Genomic DNA, 17,329 nt, shown 5'->3' on the forward strand with positions numbered 1-17,329 from the left:
TACTATTGAATTCCTCTAAGAGGATCAACAGCTTATTTGAAGGAAACAATCGATGGTTATGCTGTGATTTTTTTCATATTCTGAAAAACAAAGAATGTATGAATTAAGAAATTGGTTTCATGCTTTGTGGTGAATTTCAAAGGATTTAACACTTCACGAGTTCCCATTAAGAATAATCCCATCATTTGTGGGGTAAACTACTGTGCTTTCAAGGGACAGACATGGTGATTGTGTTACTAAGAGATGCTTCTTACAATGTGCTTCTTGAGAGAGAAAATAATGAAATGGTTGACAGGTGGTGAAAACAAAAAGATGCTTCATGCTGGCGCTCATGTGTGTCGTTGTGGATGGCATTGTGGACTTGAGGATGCACACTTTTCTGCCCACATCTGCAAGCATCAGCACGGTGACTCACACATGCCCTGTGTTTGCGTGAACACGTCCACCTTTGCACACAACCAGTGTATTGAAACCAGAACGGTTTCTATTTGGCCCGGCTTCCTCTAGCCAGCCTGGTCTGCAGTCAGTCAACACCAAGTCGGCTCACTTGACCTCAGCCCACTTGATCTGCTCAGGATTGACCCGCTTACAAAATCTGTGCAGTGAGAAAATTAGGCCAGACTGTGAAATCCCAGTTCTCTGGTGGCCCAGTGGATCAGTTCTGTTGTTCAGCTGCATTGTTGTAAGCAGCGCTGGTCAGCTGGCTTCAGTCCAGCCGGCCTCAGTCCAGCTGACAGTACCAAAGACAAACGCTTTCCGAAGGATATGGTGACCCACCCTTCTCCACCGCCACCCCCTTACCAGAGGCAGGAAGAGGAAGCAGAGAGAATACAGCTCTGCCGTCATGGTGGGGGGGGTAATACCACCAACCCCCCGGCAGCTATCAGAGCAGAGCACCTGAGGTTACAGTCGTTGTCGATGGTGAGAAAACCTCCCTATGTTATTTCCTCCATGATAATGCACTGTGTCAACCAAGACCAAGAAAACAAAACAAACAAATGTATCAAAACTACTTAGGTTTATAAAAAAAAAAAAAACATCATGGTTTGGCTTAAAATGAGCACAACAAAGAAAACAAGAATACAACAGAATTACTTGTCTCATACGGGAAACAAACTGTGGGTTTTGATCCATCCACCACCCTGCATGGTCTCCCTGGAATCATAATTCACAATGCAGTTTTGTTAGATGGGAACATTATTTTTAGGAGACAGAACTCCAAGGAGAAACCATCATATGGAGGTTTCTGTCAGTCCCTAAATATGATTTACTCTATGACTCAATGCATCGGTCATCTACAATATCACCAACGTTTTTTTTCTTTCAAACCAGCTCACTCATTTTACCTGTAATTACCACGATGCTCTGTTTCCTCAAGATGTCGTCTGATCCGACAGTACGAAACCCGCCACCCAGACAAGTACACTGCTGCTCCGTCAACAACGGCTTCCAACATCTGTGAAACACGTGTGCAGCACCAGAAGCCTTTGAAGACAACATGTTGTAGCCATTAGCCAGACATGGTTATCATCCCTTCCTTTATTCCCCTCTCTCTTTCTCACATACATTTTTTGTATGTTCTCCCATGTAACCCAAGGTACCTCGACTTAATCACTAAGCAAAGTATTGAACTATTTAGATGAAATGCACAAAGAAAAGTCTCAAAATATCAAGTTGTTCCTTCGAGATTCTACTTCAGTCATTTGCTGAAATTGCTGAAGTTCTCAACAGGTTTTGTCCAGTTATACTGTAATACAAGGAGACAACAGGTGCTCTTCAAATTCCTCAAACTCATCTTACTTTCTGACACTATTTTTCCTTAAAATGACATTCATTTACTCTACTGATTTTGGAATGTATCACTTAAAATCGCTAGCAATTGACCAAATTGCATAAATTTGGTCAACTTTCATGCTATTTGGTAAATGTTCAAAAGTCTTAAAACAATTTAAACCATGGAAATAATCCCTTCGAACCACTTTACATATTGTAATCCATCCATTTATTAATTAATTAAACCCAAATTTGAAGAGAACTTAATTTAAAAACATAGTTCATTTAAAGAAACAAGAGGAAGAAGATACTCCATTATTTTGTCATTTTTTGTGCATGAACCGAAATCGTGACCTCAATACCACCTTAAAAAGGGGCGGAGCTAGACGTTTACACCAGCAATATGCACTATTTTTCAAGCCTTTTGAGACAATATATTTGATTTCATTTTAATTCTCAAATCTGTACATCATTTGTGAAAAACATGACAGCTGCTAAAGAAAAAGAATCATCATGTCGAGCCCACATCCGATTTCGTATGTAATTGTTCTCCAGCTGTCCTCATCATTCTGACACCATAACATAAGAAATGTTGAGGACGACTCATTCGCTCCTGTCACCTACAAAGAGAGAAAACTTGTCTGCTGTTGTTAATATCCGCTCCACCCGACGTTTAGGTGAATAATAATGGATTTGTCTTCAAATTCAAAAGAGTTCAATTAAAGAGGAAAGACATGTGGCCCTTCCAGAAAATCGACTAGGTTCGTAAACAAACACGTTTGAAATTAGCTGTCTTAAATTTAACACCATGTCAAATTAAAGGACAAACTTTTAAATGAAGTTTTTAAAATGTTTTCAGAGTTTATGGAATTATTGTTTGATAGTGTCATTGCTTTTAGTGATGTCCCTCAGATTTCAGCAATTCATCTGGTGAGCACAATGTCATTATCATTATAGAAGGGAATTATGACAAATCAAAAACAATTAGAACCCTGTTGACATAACCCTTCTACGCTCATATAGCAAGCTTACATGGCTAGTTTATCATCATTCTACCACACAGAGCTGTAGTTGTAGTGTTCAAACACTCAAGTAAAGTGTTAATGACAGAACAGGAAGAATCAGCGTCTTCTATGTGACAGAGTCATTCTACCTCGAGGCGGTCTCCAAGAATCCAGCATTATGGGTAAAAATGATATCGGTTTATACTTTCAGTAAGGACAGGAATGTCCCTTCACACTCAAAGACATATTGTCCACCCACCCTCTCAGTTGCCCTGGGCAACAAAACACCGCAACATTCGGCATCATCTCTCCCTCCAGCCTGACCTTTTGCCCTGGACAGTCAGAAGGTCACTGGTGAGGCCCCTGTAACACACCCTCCTTTGATAAACCACCAGTATAGGAGCAGCTCACAGACTGAGCAGCACTGTGAGGGGGGGGGGGGGGGTCAGTTCAAGGGAGCTTTAAATAACAAGAATACGACTGTCTGTCTGAGCAGCAGGCTCTTCTCTGCAGGCCTCAGCACTAATCATCCTGACAGCATGCTGCAGTGGGACGAGAGGGGCCATTTTACATCAGGCATCCTTAAAGCGCTGTACATTCATGAATTATGCATGAGGGGACACATCCTGCTGCTGTGATGTCATCGACCACCAATAGCCGACAGAGGGGGCTTTTGTGTCCGGGTGTGGATGTAAAGAGGAGGGGGAGTTGATGTGATCATAATAACACTAGAGCAATAACAGATTTCCTGTAGTACACATAAAGCAGGGAAGATGAGTTCCTATAGAGGTTTTACTGCGAAACCTGGAAATTCATTTCTAAAAAAGTATAAATCAGCAGAAAGCCATCCCGTTTAAAGACATGTTTAAATACATCGTATTTCTATATGATGTCTGCCATTACACAGGAAAATACATGTGTTTCACATGTTTATCACACGCAGGAAAACCACTGCATGTGAGATTGCCCTACACTGTATCAGGTATGTGATACATTAGCATGATGTAGGCACATGTGATTTTTAGTTATTTCACAAAACAAAAATAATAATTTATAATAGCCTATAAATGTAAGACATCACATGTGAATACAAAGATTTCACATGTGTCATGCATGAAACATATTCCACATGTGACAAATTCACAAAAACGTGTGGTTTTCAACAACACCTCAGATTATGCTTAAATGTTATAGACGGGATTCAGAGCAGCAAACAACTCTCCTGCTCTTCTACAGAAGCACACTGGGTCCAGCCCAGCTGATCTCATCATTATGTATGTCAGCACAAAGAGAGTTGTGATATTCCTGATTATCTGATCCATCAGTGAGTGCAGATGTGTGAAAATGATGCTTCGATCTCAAGAACCCCTTCGTCTGACAGAGTCGCTAAACATAATGATGGCTGGAAAATATGTGGAAAGAATGATGTGAGGCTGCTGATTTAGTGTTTAACAGCATATGTCATGAAGCCACTGGAATAGCCACTACGATACATATTCTAACACTACTGACTTGAGCACACAACAAGCAAGTCCCACACATCCCTTTCCTAAAAAACACAGCTCACCTGGTCTCAGATTCAGCTGAGGTGTTGTAGCTAAAGACTGCCAAGCTGAGTGAAAGAAAGTATCTGAAAGCTCAAATCTGTGCAAAAATCGGTTTAATAAGCAAGCTTTCAGTCCGAGTCCTTCTTCAAGACAGCAGTAGGTTCAATGAGCATCACTTATCAGCCTGTCTATCACCTGAACTTCTGTGGCTAAACATCAGGAGAATCGTAGTACTGGATGTACACGTGTCTAGAGATGGTCAAGACACACCATATGATTAATAATAAGATAGAATAGGCAACAATAGAAGCTCCTCTAACAGTGTACACTAGAAAGTACACTACTAATGTACACTACTAATGTACAGTAAAGGATATGTCATTGTGTGTAGTTGGATGTTGCTACTATTTAGCTTATTTTGTATTCTTACACTATATTTCATTTTACAAGTGTTCTGGTGCTTTATTATCCCCACTAGGAGGATCATGTGACGTGTGTAATGTGTGTGCGTGTGTGTGTGTGCGTGTGCGTGTGTGTGTGTGTGTGTGTGTGTGAGAGAGCGAGAGAGTGAGTTTACACCACTGTGTTGTCCACGGCTAATCTCGCATTCTGCTGCAGCAAACAGCATAAAATGATATTATATTATATTATGTTACATTATATTAATATATGGCTGCCTAGCATATAAGTGCTAGAGCAGGTGGGGGAAACAAAATGTGCCTTGAAGCACCTCAAAAGCTGACTAATTAACACATTATATCTTTCTTTTATTATCTGTAATAGAAATGGAAAAACAACAACTGCACGCTGCAACTTGTTTCTCAACAAATTAGCCGGCCAAGTTTCCTTTTAAATTGGCTGACTGTCAAGAACTGAGCTAATTGCAGGTTCTAACAGTGCAGGATGTGTCAGCCATACACTATAAAGAGAGCGTCCCATGATCAATCTCCAGTGATTTCACACACTGCCAGGAGCGCTATCAGGTCTAGTTATATCAGTGATGTCCCATCGTTTGAGCCTGTAGCTCCTCCTGCTCTGTGTTCCACTAATGATGGGACAACATGCCAATCAGACGACAGGCTGTCTTCAAAGGGACTAAAGACATTAGAGAGAAGGTTCTAAAGTGAATAAGGGGAGGAAGATTCCCATGATCAGGATCCCTGTAGGCTACGTTGTCCTGGGAACAGCTGTGAGGTTCAAACAGGATCGAGTGAGCTCCCTGCTGGTGAATAAACAACACTGTCTTGATGGGAAGGACAGAAAAATAGAAACGGGTAAATATGTAGAGAGACACTCAACTTTCCTTAAGTATCCAGGTTCCTGATCATCAGACGTAGTTTTGACTGTTGAAATCCAGCCTTTTCTGTTCAACGAGTCTTCCAAACTAAACTGTAAATGTTGTTCATCGACACATTCAAGCACTTTCTGATGTGACGCTTCTGACAGTCATTGTGCGAAGCTTTTACATATGGTTGGCACAAAAAGGATTCTGGTCTAGTGTACCATCACAATTATGGACAAAGAGCTCCCGTTGCAAACATTGTTCAAACCCACAGAACTTTATCTGAAATGATAGTTTCCAAAGAGTTCATTTTATTTATGTATTTACTTGTTTATTACTTAGTGATCCAATTGATCAAAGTGTTAAAGCAAGGTAAAGGAGAAGATCCCAGGGAACAGATATGTCTTGATGATGAATCTAATGGAAATGAATTTGAACCTGGATGGGTTTTTGTTTGTTTTGCTGTTGTTGCTTTTTGCTCTCTTGTTTCTTTCTTTTCTGTAAGTACTTCATTTCAAGAGTCACATACGGTGTTCAACTCATCCTACACACTTAGGAGCTGCGAGCTGCTGCAAAGCGCCCAGTGAGCAGCTCAAGGACACTTACACATGCGGACAGTAGGAGCCGATCGTACCACCAATTGATTGAAGGAGGACCGGCTTGTGATGTATAATTCTAGAAATACGAGCTGAAGCATTTGTAATTGTCCTATGAAAATCCTCTGGCTGCCAATAAACAAAACAAAAGAGATCATTTAACTGCACTGGGGCTGATTCAAAATGATCTTCCTCTGCTGAAGGAGTCAAGGTGTTTGGTGAAAGTGTAATATAAGTGAGAAATACACACATCCACAGCAAGAAGCAAATGTCCAGTTTAACCAACACCTTTACGCAGCAGCATCCCGTGTGAGCCAGGCTCCCAACAAATCAATGCAGAGCCCCTTGCTCCACAGAAGCTAGCTTAGTTTCCATAGTTACGATCTGCACGAGCCCTCCTCCATCCCCCTTCCCCTCGCTCCCCTGGCTGTGCAATGCAGGAAGTGCAGTGATGGAGGATGCTGTGCGACAGTCTCCAGCGTGGCACATTAACCTACTTCCCAACCGGCCAGGAGAAAATGACCCGGATGCAGAGAGGGAGAGGACGAGGAAGTGGAGGAGGAAAAAGGACGGAGGAGGAAAGGGAGATGACAGCGTGGCAGACAGAGGGGACGGATGGGAGGAATGGTGGAGATGCAGAGGGGATGGAGAGAAGGGAAATGAAACATGAGCAATGGAGAGAAGAGACGAGGAAAAGAAAAAAGAGCAAAGGAGAGATGGAAGGAGAAGGAAAAAAGAAGAGACAAGTATATAGGATAGAAAAGTGTAATGTAAGATTGTAAATCTATTAATTATTGAGCAGGATTTCTAGTTATGCACGAGCATAAATGTTAACACATACTAATCTAATTTACAGTGAATGTATGAGGCATAATGGAGAATCCCCTGATAGACTAAACACAGTGGAACATGTTATAACCACAGAAAGATCAACATTGATCACACTTAACGGCTCTCCTGTTTTATCCTGCTGACATACTTTCTCCTCTGCCCATGTGCAGAGCATCCCTCTGCATCCCCTTCACTCAGTGGTCCTGATGAGAGGACGGAGATTCCCTGCCTCGCTCTCATCTGCTCTGTTTCTCTTCACATTTTCAATCAATTCATGAATTACCAGAAAAACAAGATACAACCTTGAAGCGCATTGTACACTTCAACGGGCTCCCGCGTTCATTTCCCCCCCAGCGGAAACAAAAGCTCGTCTCAGATCTAACCATCTGTGAAATACGAGGAGGAAGATGAGGAGGAAAAGAATAGTGGAGAAATGTGACAACTTACCGACATGAGTGATGACACACTGTACCCTCTGTAGCAGCTCCTGGACCGACATCTCATCTTCTCTCAGCCAGCACAGCATCTCAGGGTGTGGGTCGCCTCCACCCTGCTCTATCTCGCCGCTCTATCTTGCCTCTCTCTCCGCTGCCACGCCTCCTCCCGTCACCCTTCCTTTCCCCAACAATCTTCCCTCCTTTTGCTCCCTAATCCAGTTTTCTCCTCTGAGAGTTGTTATGTCCTCCTCTTTTCTCTCTGCCGCTTCTTGTTTCTAGTCCGTTCTTCTTTGAGTTTTCCTTACATGGAGCCTCTCCTCTCCTTCATCACCCTTCTTCTAAAATCCAAACAATCACAAAGCCAGAGGGTGATGATGATGATGCCACTCCCAGCCTGTCAGCAAAATATCAAACTTGCATATAAAATAATCCCGCTTGGCAAACAGGCACAGGTGATAACCAAGACAGAGAGTCAGGGAATACAACAGCAGGTAGCTCAGCCAGTCAGTAAATAACATAAGCGGTCAGTCTCTGTTTAGTGAACAAAGTGGCAAGTTCTTTATCAAGCAGACAATAAAAAACATGAGTCAGTGAATAAAAGAGACAATTTCTTTCTCCGCCAGCAAACTGGGCAGTTATTGGGGAAAAAAGCCCAAAGATATTGAAGAAGAGAGCCAGTTTGTAGGTAGATTTGTAAAAGAAGAGCAACTCAGTAATTATCTACAACAAAACATCAACCACGCAGAGTCCTCTTCATGATGCTGCAATATCCAGAAGAAGAAGCCTCAAACACAATAATCCTCACAGCAAAAAGAAAGGGAAAATTACTCCAAAAAACGTTTGAGACATGCCAAACCCAGAAAAATGACAGGCTGCTCCTGTGGAAGTGTGGGAAACCTTGTTTCAACTCCACTTACAGGGACACTCCCCAGGTTCCGGGTTGGAAAGCACTGCTGATGCTGATGCTGCTGCTGCTGCCTTGATGATGCTCTGTTTGCTCTCGTGGAGAAGCTGAGTCACAAAGACGGAAGACGAATCAGACTGTACCTGCCTGCAGGGCGGAGGAGGGAGAGACACAGAGGCCGGGGGAGGGTGGATGGATTGGGTGGGGGTTAATAGGTTCTTGGGGGAAATCCTGGTGACTGGAAGTACATGGATTGGAGCAGGTGGAACATTGAATCCATTAACTGAAGTATTAGTTTCATTAGATTTATGGTAGGGGAAATCACACATAATATATATATATTTTTTTAAAGAACATTGTTTGAAGGTTGAAAGGACAGCATCCTTTCTAAGTGTTTCACCATCATGAGCTCTCTCACCAGAGCTCAAACAAAACAAATCAATAGCCTCCACCCATCATTCCTCATTCATGCTTTGGCTGCCTGGGTTCATTCTCTGCTACCAGGCTGCTCTGCTGATCCCGCTCCACATTTTGATGAGAGCCAACAATGCCAGGCAGAAACATTAGGCATCTCTCCGTGAGCCCATGTCCACTGGGATTGTGGGGATTTCCTGAGACAACCATTAGCCAGAGACATCTGCACTCAGCCTCAACCTGCCACTCAGCCAGCCAATTACAGGCCCTGCTGAAGGCTTTCACACAACACAAGCAGAAGACAAAGCTGGGTGATGTGTGCTGTATCCAGTATGGTGATTCAGCCAGTTAAAGCAGTATTGTGCTCAAATGGGGAACATTGTTGACAAAGTACCTTTGCTTTTTTGTAAATTCAGATTTAGATAGATAGATAGATAGTTACTCTATTAATCCCACAAGGGGACATAATTATTATTATACATTTATTTCATAAATAGTTGTGAATATATTAACAGGAGATAGGGGTAGGGTGATGAAATAGCTTATAGAGAGAGGAGATCAGAGTAGGGAACAAGAGAGGAGAGAGAAAAAAGAGAAGAAAGGAATGGGAGGAGACGTGAGTGTGGAAGGGGAGGACTAACTACTGCATCCGCGGCATCTGATTGGATGCCACGAAATGTCGTCGGCGGAAGTTACTTTCTCTGTCAGAGCGGGAAGAGCGCCGCTTCTTACACATGTCAACAAGCGGACTGTTCGTGAAGCTGAGACAGTCATCAGAAGCAGTATCCCTGTTAGGCCTTGCTACATATAAACTCTGACTGTTGAGATATAAAGTAAGTGCTTTGTGTCTATCTGCGGAACCAACAGCGAACTATTGGCTAACAGTAAACAGGCCAGCTATCGGCTAGCTAAGTCATTGTAGTTAGCGTTACCATTATGTGTAATGCTAACTGCAATGTATTCCATTGCAAATAAGATAGTTATGTCAATAATTGTCATTTTAATGCTAAACGACAACGGTAACGTAAGAACATGTCACTATTCCATTCGTTCTCTATCTGGAGTCATTACACTGTGATTGTGTTCACAGCTGACTGAGATTACTGAGCTCCGTTAACTATACTGTTCGCTTCCAACCTCTGACGGTGTTATCTGAATAACGAGCTGATCATCCATTGTAAAATGAAACGTGTTGACTGTCACTCTTCCAATCAAACATGTCAAACTGACGTTAATATTGAGATCGTACTGTAGGAAGCTAATAACTGATGGAATTATTTGGTGACATCAGACGTTTTTATTTTATTTTTCGGCACTTGAGCAAACCACGTTTCACTTCCACATTGTGTGCAATGCAGTGCTCAGTGGTGTTGTGTTTATCACAAAGTTGTAAATGTTAGGTGGTATTCTGACTGTATACTCAGCCGCCTATGTTGGTTAGTGTAATCACTTAGGTATCTGTGCTGACACGTCTGTCTGTTTGTCCCCTTGTCCCCGTGTGATTCTGCTGCAGGAGGAGTCATGCAGGCCTTTCTGAAAGGAGCAGCTGTTCAGTCTACCAGACCCCAGAAAGACAAGGCAGCAGCAGGGCCCAGTACAGAGAAGAAAGCCAAGCCTATTCCATGGGTAGAAAAATAGTAAGTGTGAACCACAACAGGGTCAAAAAAGCACTCTGCACTGAAGAATCAGATGCCAGCAGAGTAAGGAGCAGCTTCATTCCTCAGGCGGTGAGACTCCTCACCTTGCTGGCTAGCTAGTGTTAGCTACATGGCAGTTCGGGACAGACTGAATGCTGCACACTACTGAGTCGCCCCCATTTTGTCTTTACCTTCATAATAAGAGATGGCACCTTGCCAAAAAGCAGAGTGTGCACAGTATTTTTTTCAGCCTGTAAAACTGTTAACGTCACAGTCTGTGTAGCTGTTAACATCAGTCTGTGTAGATGTTAACATCACAGTCTGTGTAGCTGTTAACATCACAGTCTGTGTAGATGTTAACATCACAGTCTGTGTAGCTGTTAACATCAGTCTGTGTAGATGTTAACATCAGTCTGTGTAGATGTTAACATCAGTCTGTGTAGATGTTAACATCACAGTCTGTGTAGCTGTTAACATCAGTCTGTGTAGATGTTAACATCACAGTCTGTGTAGCTGTTAACATCAGTCTGTGTAGCTGTTAACATCAGTCTGTGTAGCTGTTAACATCACAGTCTGTGTAGATGTTAACATCACAGTCTGTGTAGATGTTAACATCACAGTCTGTGTAGCTGTTAACATCAGTCTGTGTAGATGTTAACATCACAGTCTGTGTAGCTGTTAACATCACAGTCTGTGTAGCTGTTAACATCAGTCTGTGTAGCTGTTAACATCACAGTCTGTGTAGCTGTTAACATCACAGTCTGTGTAGCTGTTAACATCACAGTCTGTGTAGATGTTAACATCACAGTCTGTGTAGATGTTAACATCACAGTCTGTGTAGCTGTTAACATCACAGTCTGTGTAGATGTTAACATCACAGTCTGTGTAGCTGTTAACATCAGTCTGTGTAGATGTTAACATCAGTCTGTGTAGCTGTTAACATCAGTCTGTGTAGCTGTTAACATCAGTCTGTGTTGCTGTTAACATCACAGTCTGTGTAGCTGTTAACATCACAGTCTGTGTAGCTGTTAACATCACAGTCTGTGTAGCTGTTAACATCAGTCTGTGTAGCTGTTAACATCAGTCTGTGTTGCTGTTAACATCACAGTCTGTGTAGCTGTTAACATCACAGTCTGTGTAGCTGTTAACATCACAGTCTGTGTAGCTGTTAACATCAGTCTGTAGATGTTAACATCACAGTCTGTGTAGATGTTAACATCACAGTCTGTGTAGATGTTAACATCACAGTCTGTGTAGCTGTTAACATCAGTCTGTGGAGCTGTTAACATCACAGTCTGTGTAGCTGTTAACATCAGTCTGTGTAGCTGTTAACATCACAGTCTGTGTAGCTGTTAACATCAGTCTGTGTAGATGTTAACATCAGTCTGTGTAGATGTTAACATCACAGTCTGTGTAGATGTTAACATCACAGTCTGTGTAGCTGTTAACATCACAGTCTGTGTAGATGTTAACATCAGTCTGTGTAGATGTTAACATCACAGTCTGTGTAGCTGTTAACATCAGTCTGTGTAGATGTTAACATCACAGTCTGTGTTGCTGTTAACATCAGTCTGTGTAGCTGTTAACATCAGTCTGTGTAGCTGTTAACATCACAGTCTGTGTAGCTGTTAACATCAGTCTGTGTAGATGTTAACATCACAGTCTGTAGATGTTAACATCACAGTCTGTGTAGATGTTAACATCAGTCTGTGTAGATGTTAACATCAGTCTGTGTAGCTGTTAACATCAGTCTGTGTAGCTGTTAACATCACAGTCTGTGTAGCTGTTAACATCAGTCTGTGTAGATGTTAACATCAGTCTGTGTAGCTGTTAACATCAGTCTGTGTAGATGTTAACATCACAGTCTGTGTAGCTGTTAACATCACAGTCTGTGTAGCTGTTAACATCACAGTCTGTGTTGCTGTTAACATCAGTCTGTGTAGCTGTTAACATCACAGTCTGTGTTGCTGTTAACATCAGTCTGTGTAGCTGTTAACATCAGTCTGTGTAGCTGTTAACATCAGTCTGTGTAGCTGTTAACATCAGTCTGTGTAGCTGTTAACATCACAGTCTGTGTAGCTGTTAACATCACAGTCTGTGTAGCTGTTAACATCACAGTCTGTGTAGCTGTTAACATCAGTCTGTGTAGATGTTAACATCACAGTCTGTGTAGCTGTTAACATCAGTCTGTGTAGATGTTAACATCAGTCTGTGTAGATGTTAACATCAGTCTGTGTAGCTGTTAACATCAGTCTGTGTTGCTGTTAACATCACAGTCTGTGTAGATGTTAACATCACAGTCTGTGTTGCTGTTAACATCAGTCTGTGTAGCTGTTAACATCAGTCTGTGTAGCTGTTAACATCAGTCTGTGTAGCTGTTAACATCAGTCTGTGTAGCTATTAACATCACAGTCTGTGTAGCTGTTAACATCACAGTCTGTGTAGCTGTTAACATCACAGTCTGTGTAGCTGTTAACATCAGTCTGTGTAGCTGTTAACATCAGTCTGTGTAGCTGTTAACATCAGTCTGTGGAGCTGTTAACATCACAGTCTGTGTAGCTGTTAACATCACAGTCTGTGTAGCTGTTAACATCAGTCTGTGTTGCTGTTAACATCAGTCTGTGTAGATGTTAACATCACAGTCTGTGTAGCTGTTAACATCACAGTCTGTGTAGATGTTAACATCAGTATGTGTAGCTGTTAACATCACAGTCTGTGTAGATGTTAACATCAGTCTGTGTAGATGTTAACATCACAGTCTGTGTAGATGTTAACATCAGTCTGTGTAGCTGTTAACATCACAGTCTGTGTAGCTGTTAACATCAGTCTGTGTAGATGTTAACATCACAGTCTGTGTAGCTGTTAACATCAGTCTGTGTAGATGTTAACATCACAGTCTGTGTAGCTGTTAACATCAGTCTGTGTAGCTGTTAACATCAGTCTGTGTAGATGTTAACATCACAGTCTGTGTAGATGTTAACATCAGTCTGTGTAGCTGTTAACATCAGTCTGTGTAGATGTTAACATCAGTCTGTGTAGATGTTAACATCACAGTCTGTGTAGATGTTAACATCACAGTCTGTGTAGCTGTTAACATCACAGTCTGTGTAGATGTTAACATCACAGTCTGTGTAGATGTTAACATCAGTCTGTGTAGCTGTTAACATCAGTCTGTGTAGCTGTTAACATCAGTCTGTGTAGATGTTAACATCACAGTCTGTGTAGATGTTAACATCACAGTCTGTGTAGCTGTTAACATCACAGTCTGTGTAGATGTTAACATCAGTCTGTGTAGCTGTTAACATCACAGTCTGTGTAGATGTTAACATCAGTCTGTGTAGCTGTTAACATCACAGTCTGTGTAGCTGTTAACATCACAGTCTGTGTAGATGTTAACATCACAGTCTGTGTAGATGTTAACATCACAGTCTGTGTAGATGTTAACATTACACTCTGTGTAGATGTTAACATCACAGTCTGTGTAGCTGTTAACATCAGTCTGTGTAGCTGTTAACATCACAGTCTGTGTAGATGTTAACATCACAGTCTGTGTAGATGTTAACATCACAGTCTGTGTAGCTGTTAACATCAGTCTGTGTAGCTGTTAACATCACAGTCTGTGTAGCTGTTAACATCACAGTCTGTGTAGCTGTTAACATCACAGTCTGTGTAGCTGTTAACATCACAGTCTGTGTAGCTGTTAACATCACAGTCTGTGTAGCTGTTAACATCAGTCTGTGTAGCTGTTAACATCACAGTCTGTGTAGCTGTTAACATCAGTCTGTGTAGCTGTTAACATCACAGTCTGTGTAGCTGTTAACATCAGTCTGTGGAGCTGTTAACATCACAGTCTGTGTAGCTGTTAACATCAGTCTGTGTAGCTGTTAACATCACAGTCTGTGTAGCTGTTAACATCAGTCTGTGTAGATGTTAACATCAGTCTGTGTAGATGTTAACATCACAGTCTGTGTAGATGTTAACATCACAGTCTGTGTAGCTGTTAACATCACAGTCTGTGTAGATGTTAACATCAGTCTGTGTAGCTGTTAACATCACAGTCTGTGTTGCTGTTAACATCAGTCTGTGTAGATGTTAACATCACAGTCTGTGTTGCTGTTAACATCAGTCTGTGTAGCTGTTAACATCAGTCTGTGTAGCTGTTAACATCAGTCTGTGTAGCTGTTAACATCAGTCTGTGTAGATGTTAACATCACAGTCTGTGTAGATGTTAACATCAGTCTGTGTAGATGTTAACATCAGTCTGTGTAGCTGTTAACATCAGTCTGTGTAGCTGTTAACATCAGTCTGTGTAGCTGTTAACATCACAGTCTGTGTAGCTGTTAACATCAGTCTGTGTAGATGTTAACATCACAGTCTGTGTAGCTGTTAACATCAGTCTGTGTAGATGTTAACATCACAGTCGGTGTACCTGTTAACATCACAGTCTGTGTTGCTGTTAACATCAGTCTGTGTAGATGTTAACATCACAGTCTGTGTAGCTGTTAACATCAGTCTGTGTAGATGTTAACATCAGTCTGTGTAGATGTTAACATCAGTCTGTGTAGCTGTTAACATCAGTCTGTGTTGCTGTTAACATCACAGTCTGTGTAGATGTTAACATCACAGTCTGTGTTGCTGTTAACATCAGTCTGTGTAGCTGTTAACATCAGTCTGTGTAGCTGTTAACATCAGTCTGTGTAGCTGTTAACATCAGTCTGTGTAGCTGTTAACATCACAGTCTGTGTAGCTGTTAACATCACAGTCTGTGTAGCTGTTAACATCACAGTCTGTGTAGCTGTTAACATCAGTCTGTGTAGCTGTTAACATCAGTCTGTGTAGCTGTTAACATCAGTCTGTGGAGCTGTTAACATCACAGTCTGTGTAGCTGTTAACATCACAGTCTGTGTAGCTGTTAACATCAGTCTGTGTAGCTGTTAACATCACAGTCTGTGTAGCTGTTAACATCAGTCTGTGTTGCTGTTAACATCAGTCTGTGTAGATGTTAACATCACAGTCTGTGTAGCTGTTAACATCACAGTCTGTGTAGATGTTAACATCAGTATGTGTAGCTGTTAACATCACAGTCTGTGTAGATGTTAACATCAGTCTGTGTAGATGTTAACATCAGTCTGTGTAGCTGTTAACATCACAGTCTGTGTAGCTGTTAACATCAGTCTGTGTAGATGTTAACATCACAGTCTGTGTAGATGTTAACATCAGTCTGTGTAGCTGTTAACATCACAGTCTGTGTAGCTGTTAACATCAGTCTGTGTAGATGTTAACATCACAGTCTGTGTAGCTGTTAACATCAGTCTGTGTAGATGTTAACATCACAGTCTGTGTAGCTGTTAACATCAGTCTGTGTAGCTGTTAACATCAGTCTGTGTAGATGTTAACATCACAGTCTGTGTAGATGTTAACATCAGTCTGTGTAGATGTTAACATCAGTCTGTGTAGATGTTAACATCAGTCTGTGTAGATGTTAACATCACAGTCTGTGTAGATGTTAACATCACAGTCTGTGTAGCTGTTAACATCAGTCTGTGTAGATGTTAACATCACAGTCTGTGTAGATGTTAACATCACAGTCTGTGTAGATGTTAACATCAGTCTGTGTAGCTGTTAACATCAGTCTGTGTAGCTGTTAACATCAGTCTGTGTAGATGTTAACATCACAGTCTGTGTAGATGTTAACATCACAGTCTGTGTAGCTGTTAACATCACAGTCTGTGTAGATGTTAACATCAGTCTGTGTAGCTGTTAACATCACAGTCTGTGTAGATGTTAACATCAGTCTGTGTAGCTGTTAACATCACAGTCTGTGTAGCTGTTAACATCACAGTCTGTGTAGATGTTAACATCACAGTCTGTGTAGATGTTAACATCACAGTCTGTGTAGATGTTAACATTACACTCTGTGTAGATGTTAACATCACAGTCTGTGTAGCTGTTAACATCAGTCTGTGTAGCTGTTAACATCACAGTCTGTGTAGATGTTAACATCACAGTCTGTGTAGATGTTAACATCACAGTCTGTGTAGCTGTTAACATCAGTCTGTGTAGCTGTTAACATCACAGTCTGTGTAGCTGTTAACATCACAGTCTGTGTAGCTGTTAACATCACAGTCTGTGTAGCTGTTAACATCACAGTCTGTGTAGCTGTTAACATCACAGTCTGTGTAGCTGTTAACATCAGTCTGTGTAGCTGTTAACATCACAGTCTGTGTAGCTGTTAACATCAGTCTGTGTAGCTGTTAACATCACAGTCTGTGTAGCTGTTAACATCAGTCTGTGGAGCTGTTAACATCACAGTCTGTGTAGCTGTTAACATCAGTCTGTGTAGCTGTTAACATCACAGTCTGTGTAGCTGTTAACATCAGTCTGTGTAGATGTTAACATCAGTCTGTGTAGATGTTAACATCACAGTCTGTGTAGATGTTAACATCACAGTCTGTGTAGCTGTTAACATCACAGTCTGTGTAGATGTTAACATCAGTCTGTGTAGCTGTTAACATCACAGTCTGTGTTGCTGTTAACATCAGTCTGTGTAGATGTTAACATCACAGTCTGTGTTGCTGTTAACATCAGTCTGTGTAGCTGTTAACATCAGTCTGTGTAGCTGTTAACATCAGTCTGTGTAGCTGTTAACATCAGTCTGTGTAGATGTTAACATCACAGTCTGTGTAGATGTTAACATCAGTCTGTGTAGATGTTAACATCAGTCTGTGTAGCTGTTAACATCAGTCTGTGTAGCTGTTAACATCAGTCTGTGTAGCTGTTAACATCACAGTCTGTGTAGCTGTTAACATCAGTCTGTGTAGATGTTAACATCACAGTCTGTGTAGCTGTTAACATCAGTCTGTGTAGATGTTAACATCACAGTCGGTGTACCTGTTAACATCAC

At 41.5% G+C, this 17,329-nt stretch overlaps 2 protein-coding genes across 2 annotated transcripts in view; one reads left to right on the plus strand and one right to left on the minus strand.

Moving 5' to 3' along the window:
* mcf2l2 (MCF.2 cell line derived transforming sequence-like 2) overlaps positions 1-7,559 on the minus strand; it is a 145,721-nt gene extending 138,162 nt beyond the window's left edge. Inside the window, exon 1 of the mRNA XM_076079152.1 lies at positions 7,481-7,559. Coding sequence (XP_075935267.1) covers positions 7,481-7,559 — 79 coding nt within the window. The remainder of the gene's footprint in view (positions 1-7,480) is intronic.
* A 1,928-nt stretch (positions 7,560-9,487) lies between these two features.
* rfc4 (replication factor C (activator 1) 4) overlaps positions 9,488-17,329 on the plus strand; it is a 28,176-nt gene continuing 20,334 nt past the window's right edge. The window contains exons 1-2 of the mRNA XM_076079195.1: positions 9,488-9,621; positions 10,302-10,425. Coding sequence (XP_075935310.1) covers positions 10,310-10,425 — 116 coding nt within the window. The 5' untranslated portion in view covers positions 9,488-9,621; positions 10,302-10,309. The remainder of the gene's footprint in view (positions 9,622-10,301; positions 10,426-17,329) is intronic.

This window comes from Anarhichas minor, unplaced genomic scaffold (genome assembly GCF_050575085.1).
Source record: "Anarhichas minor isolate MPS153535 unplaced genomic scaffold, ASM5057508v1 ptg000071l, whole genome shotgun sequence".
In the NCBI taxonomy this organism is placed as follows: Eukaryota; Metazoa; Chordata; class Actinopteri; order Perciformes; family Anarhichadidae; genus Anarhichas; species Anarhichas minor.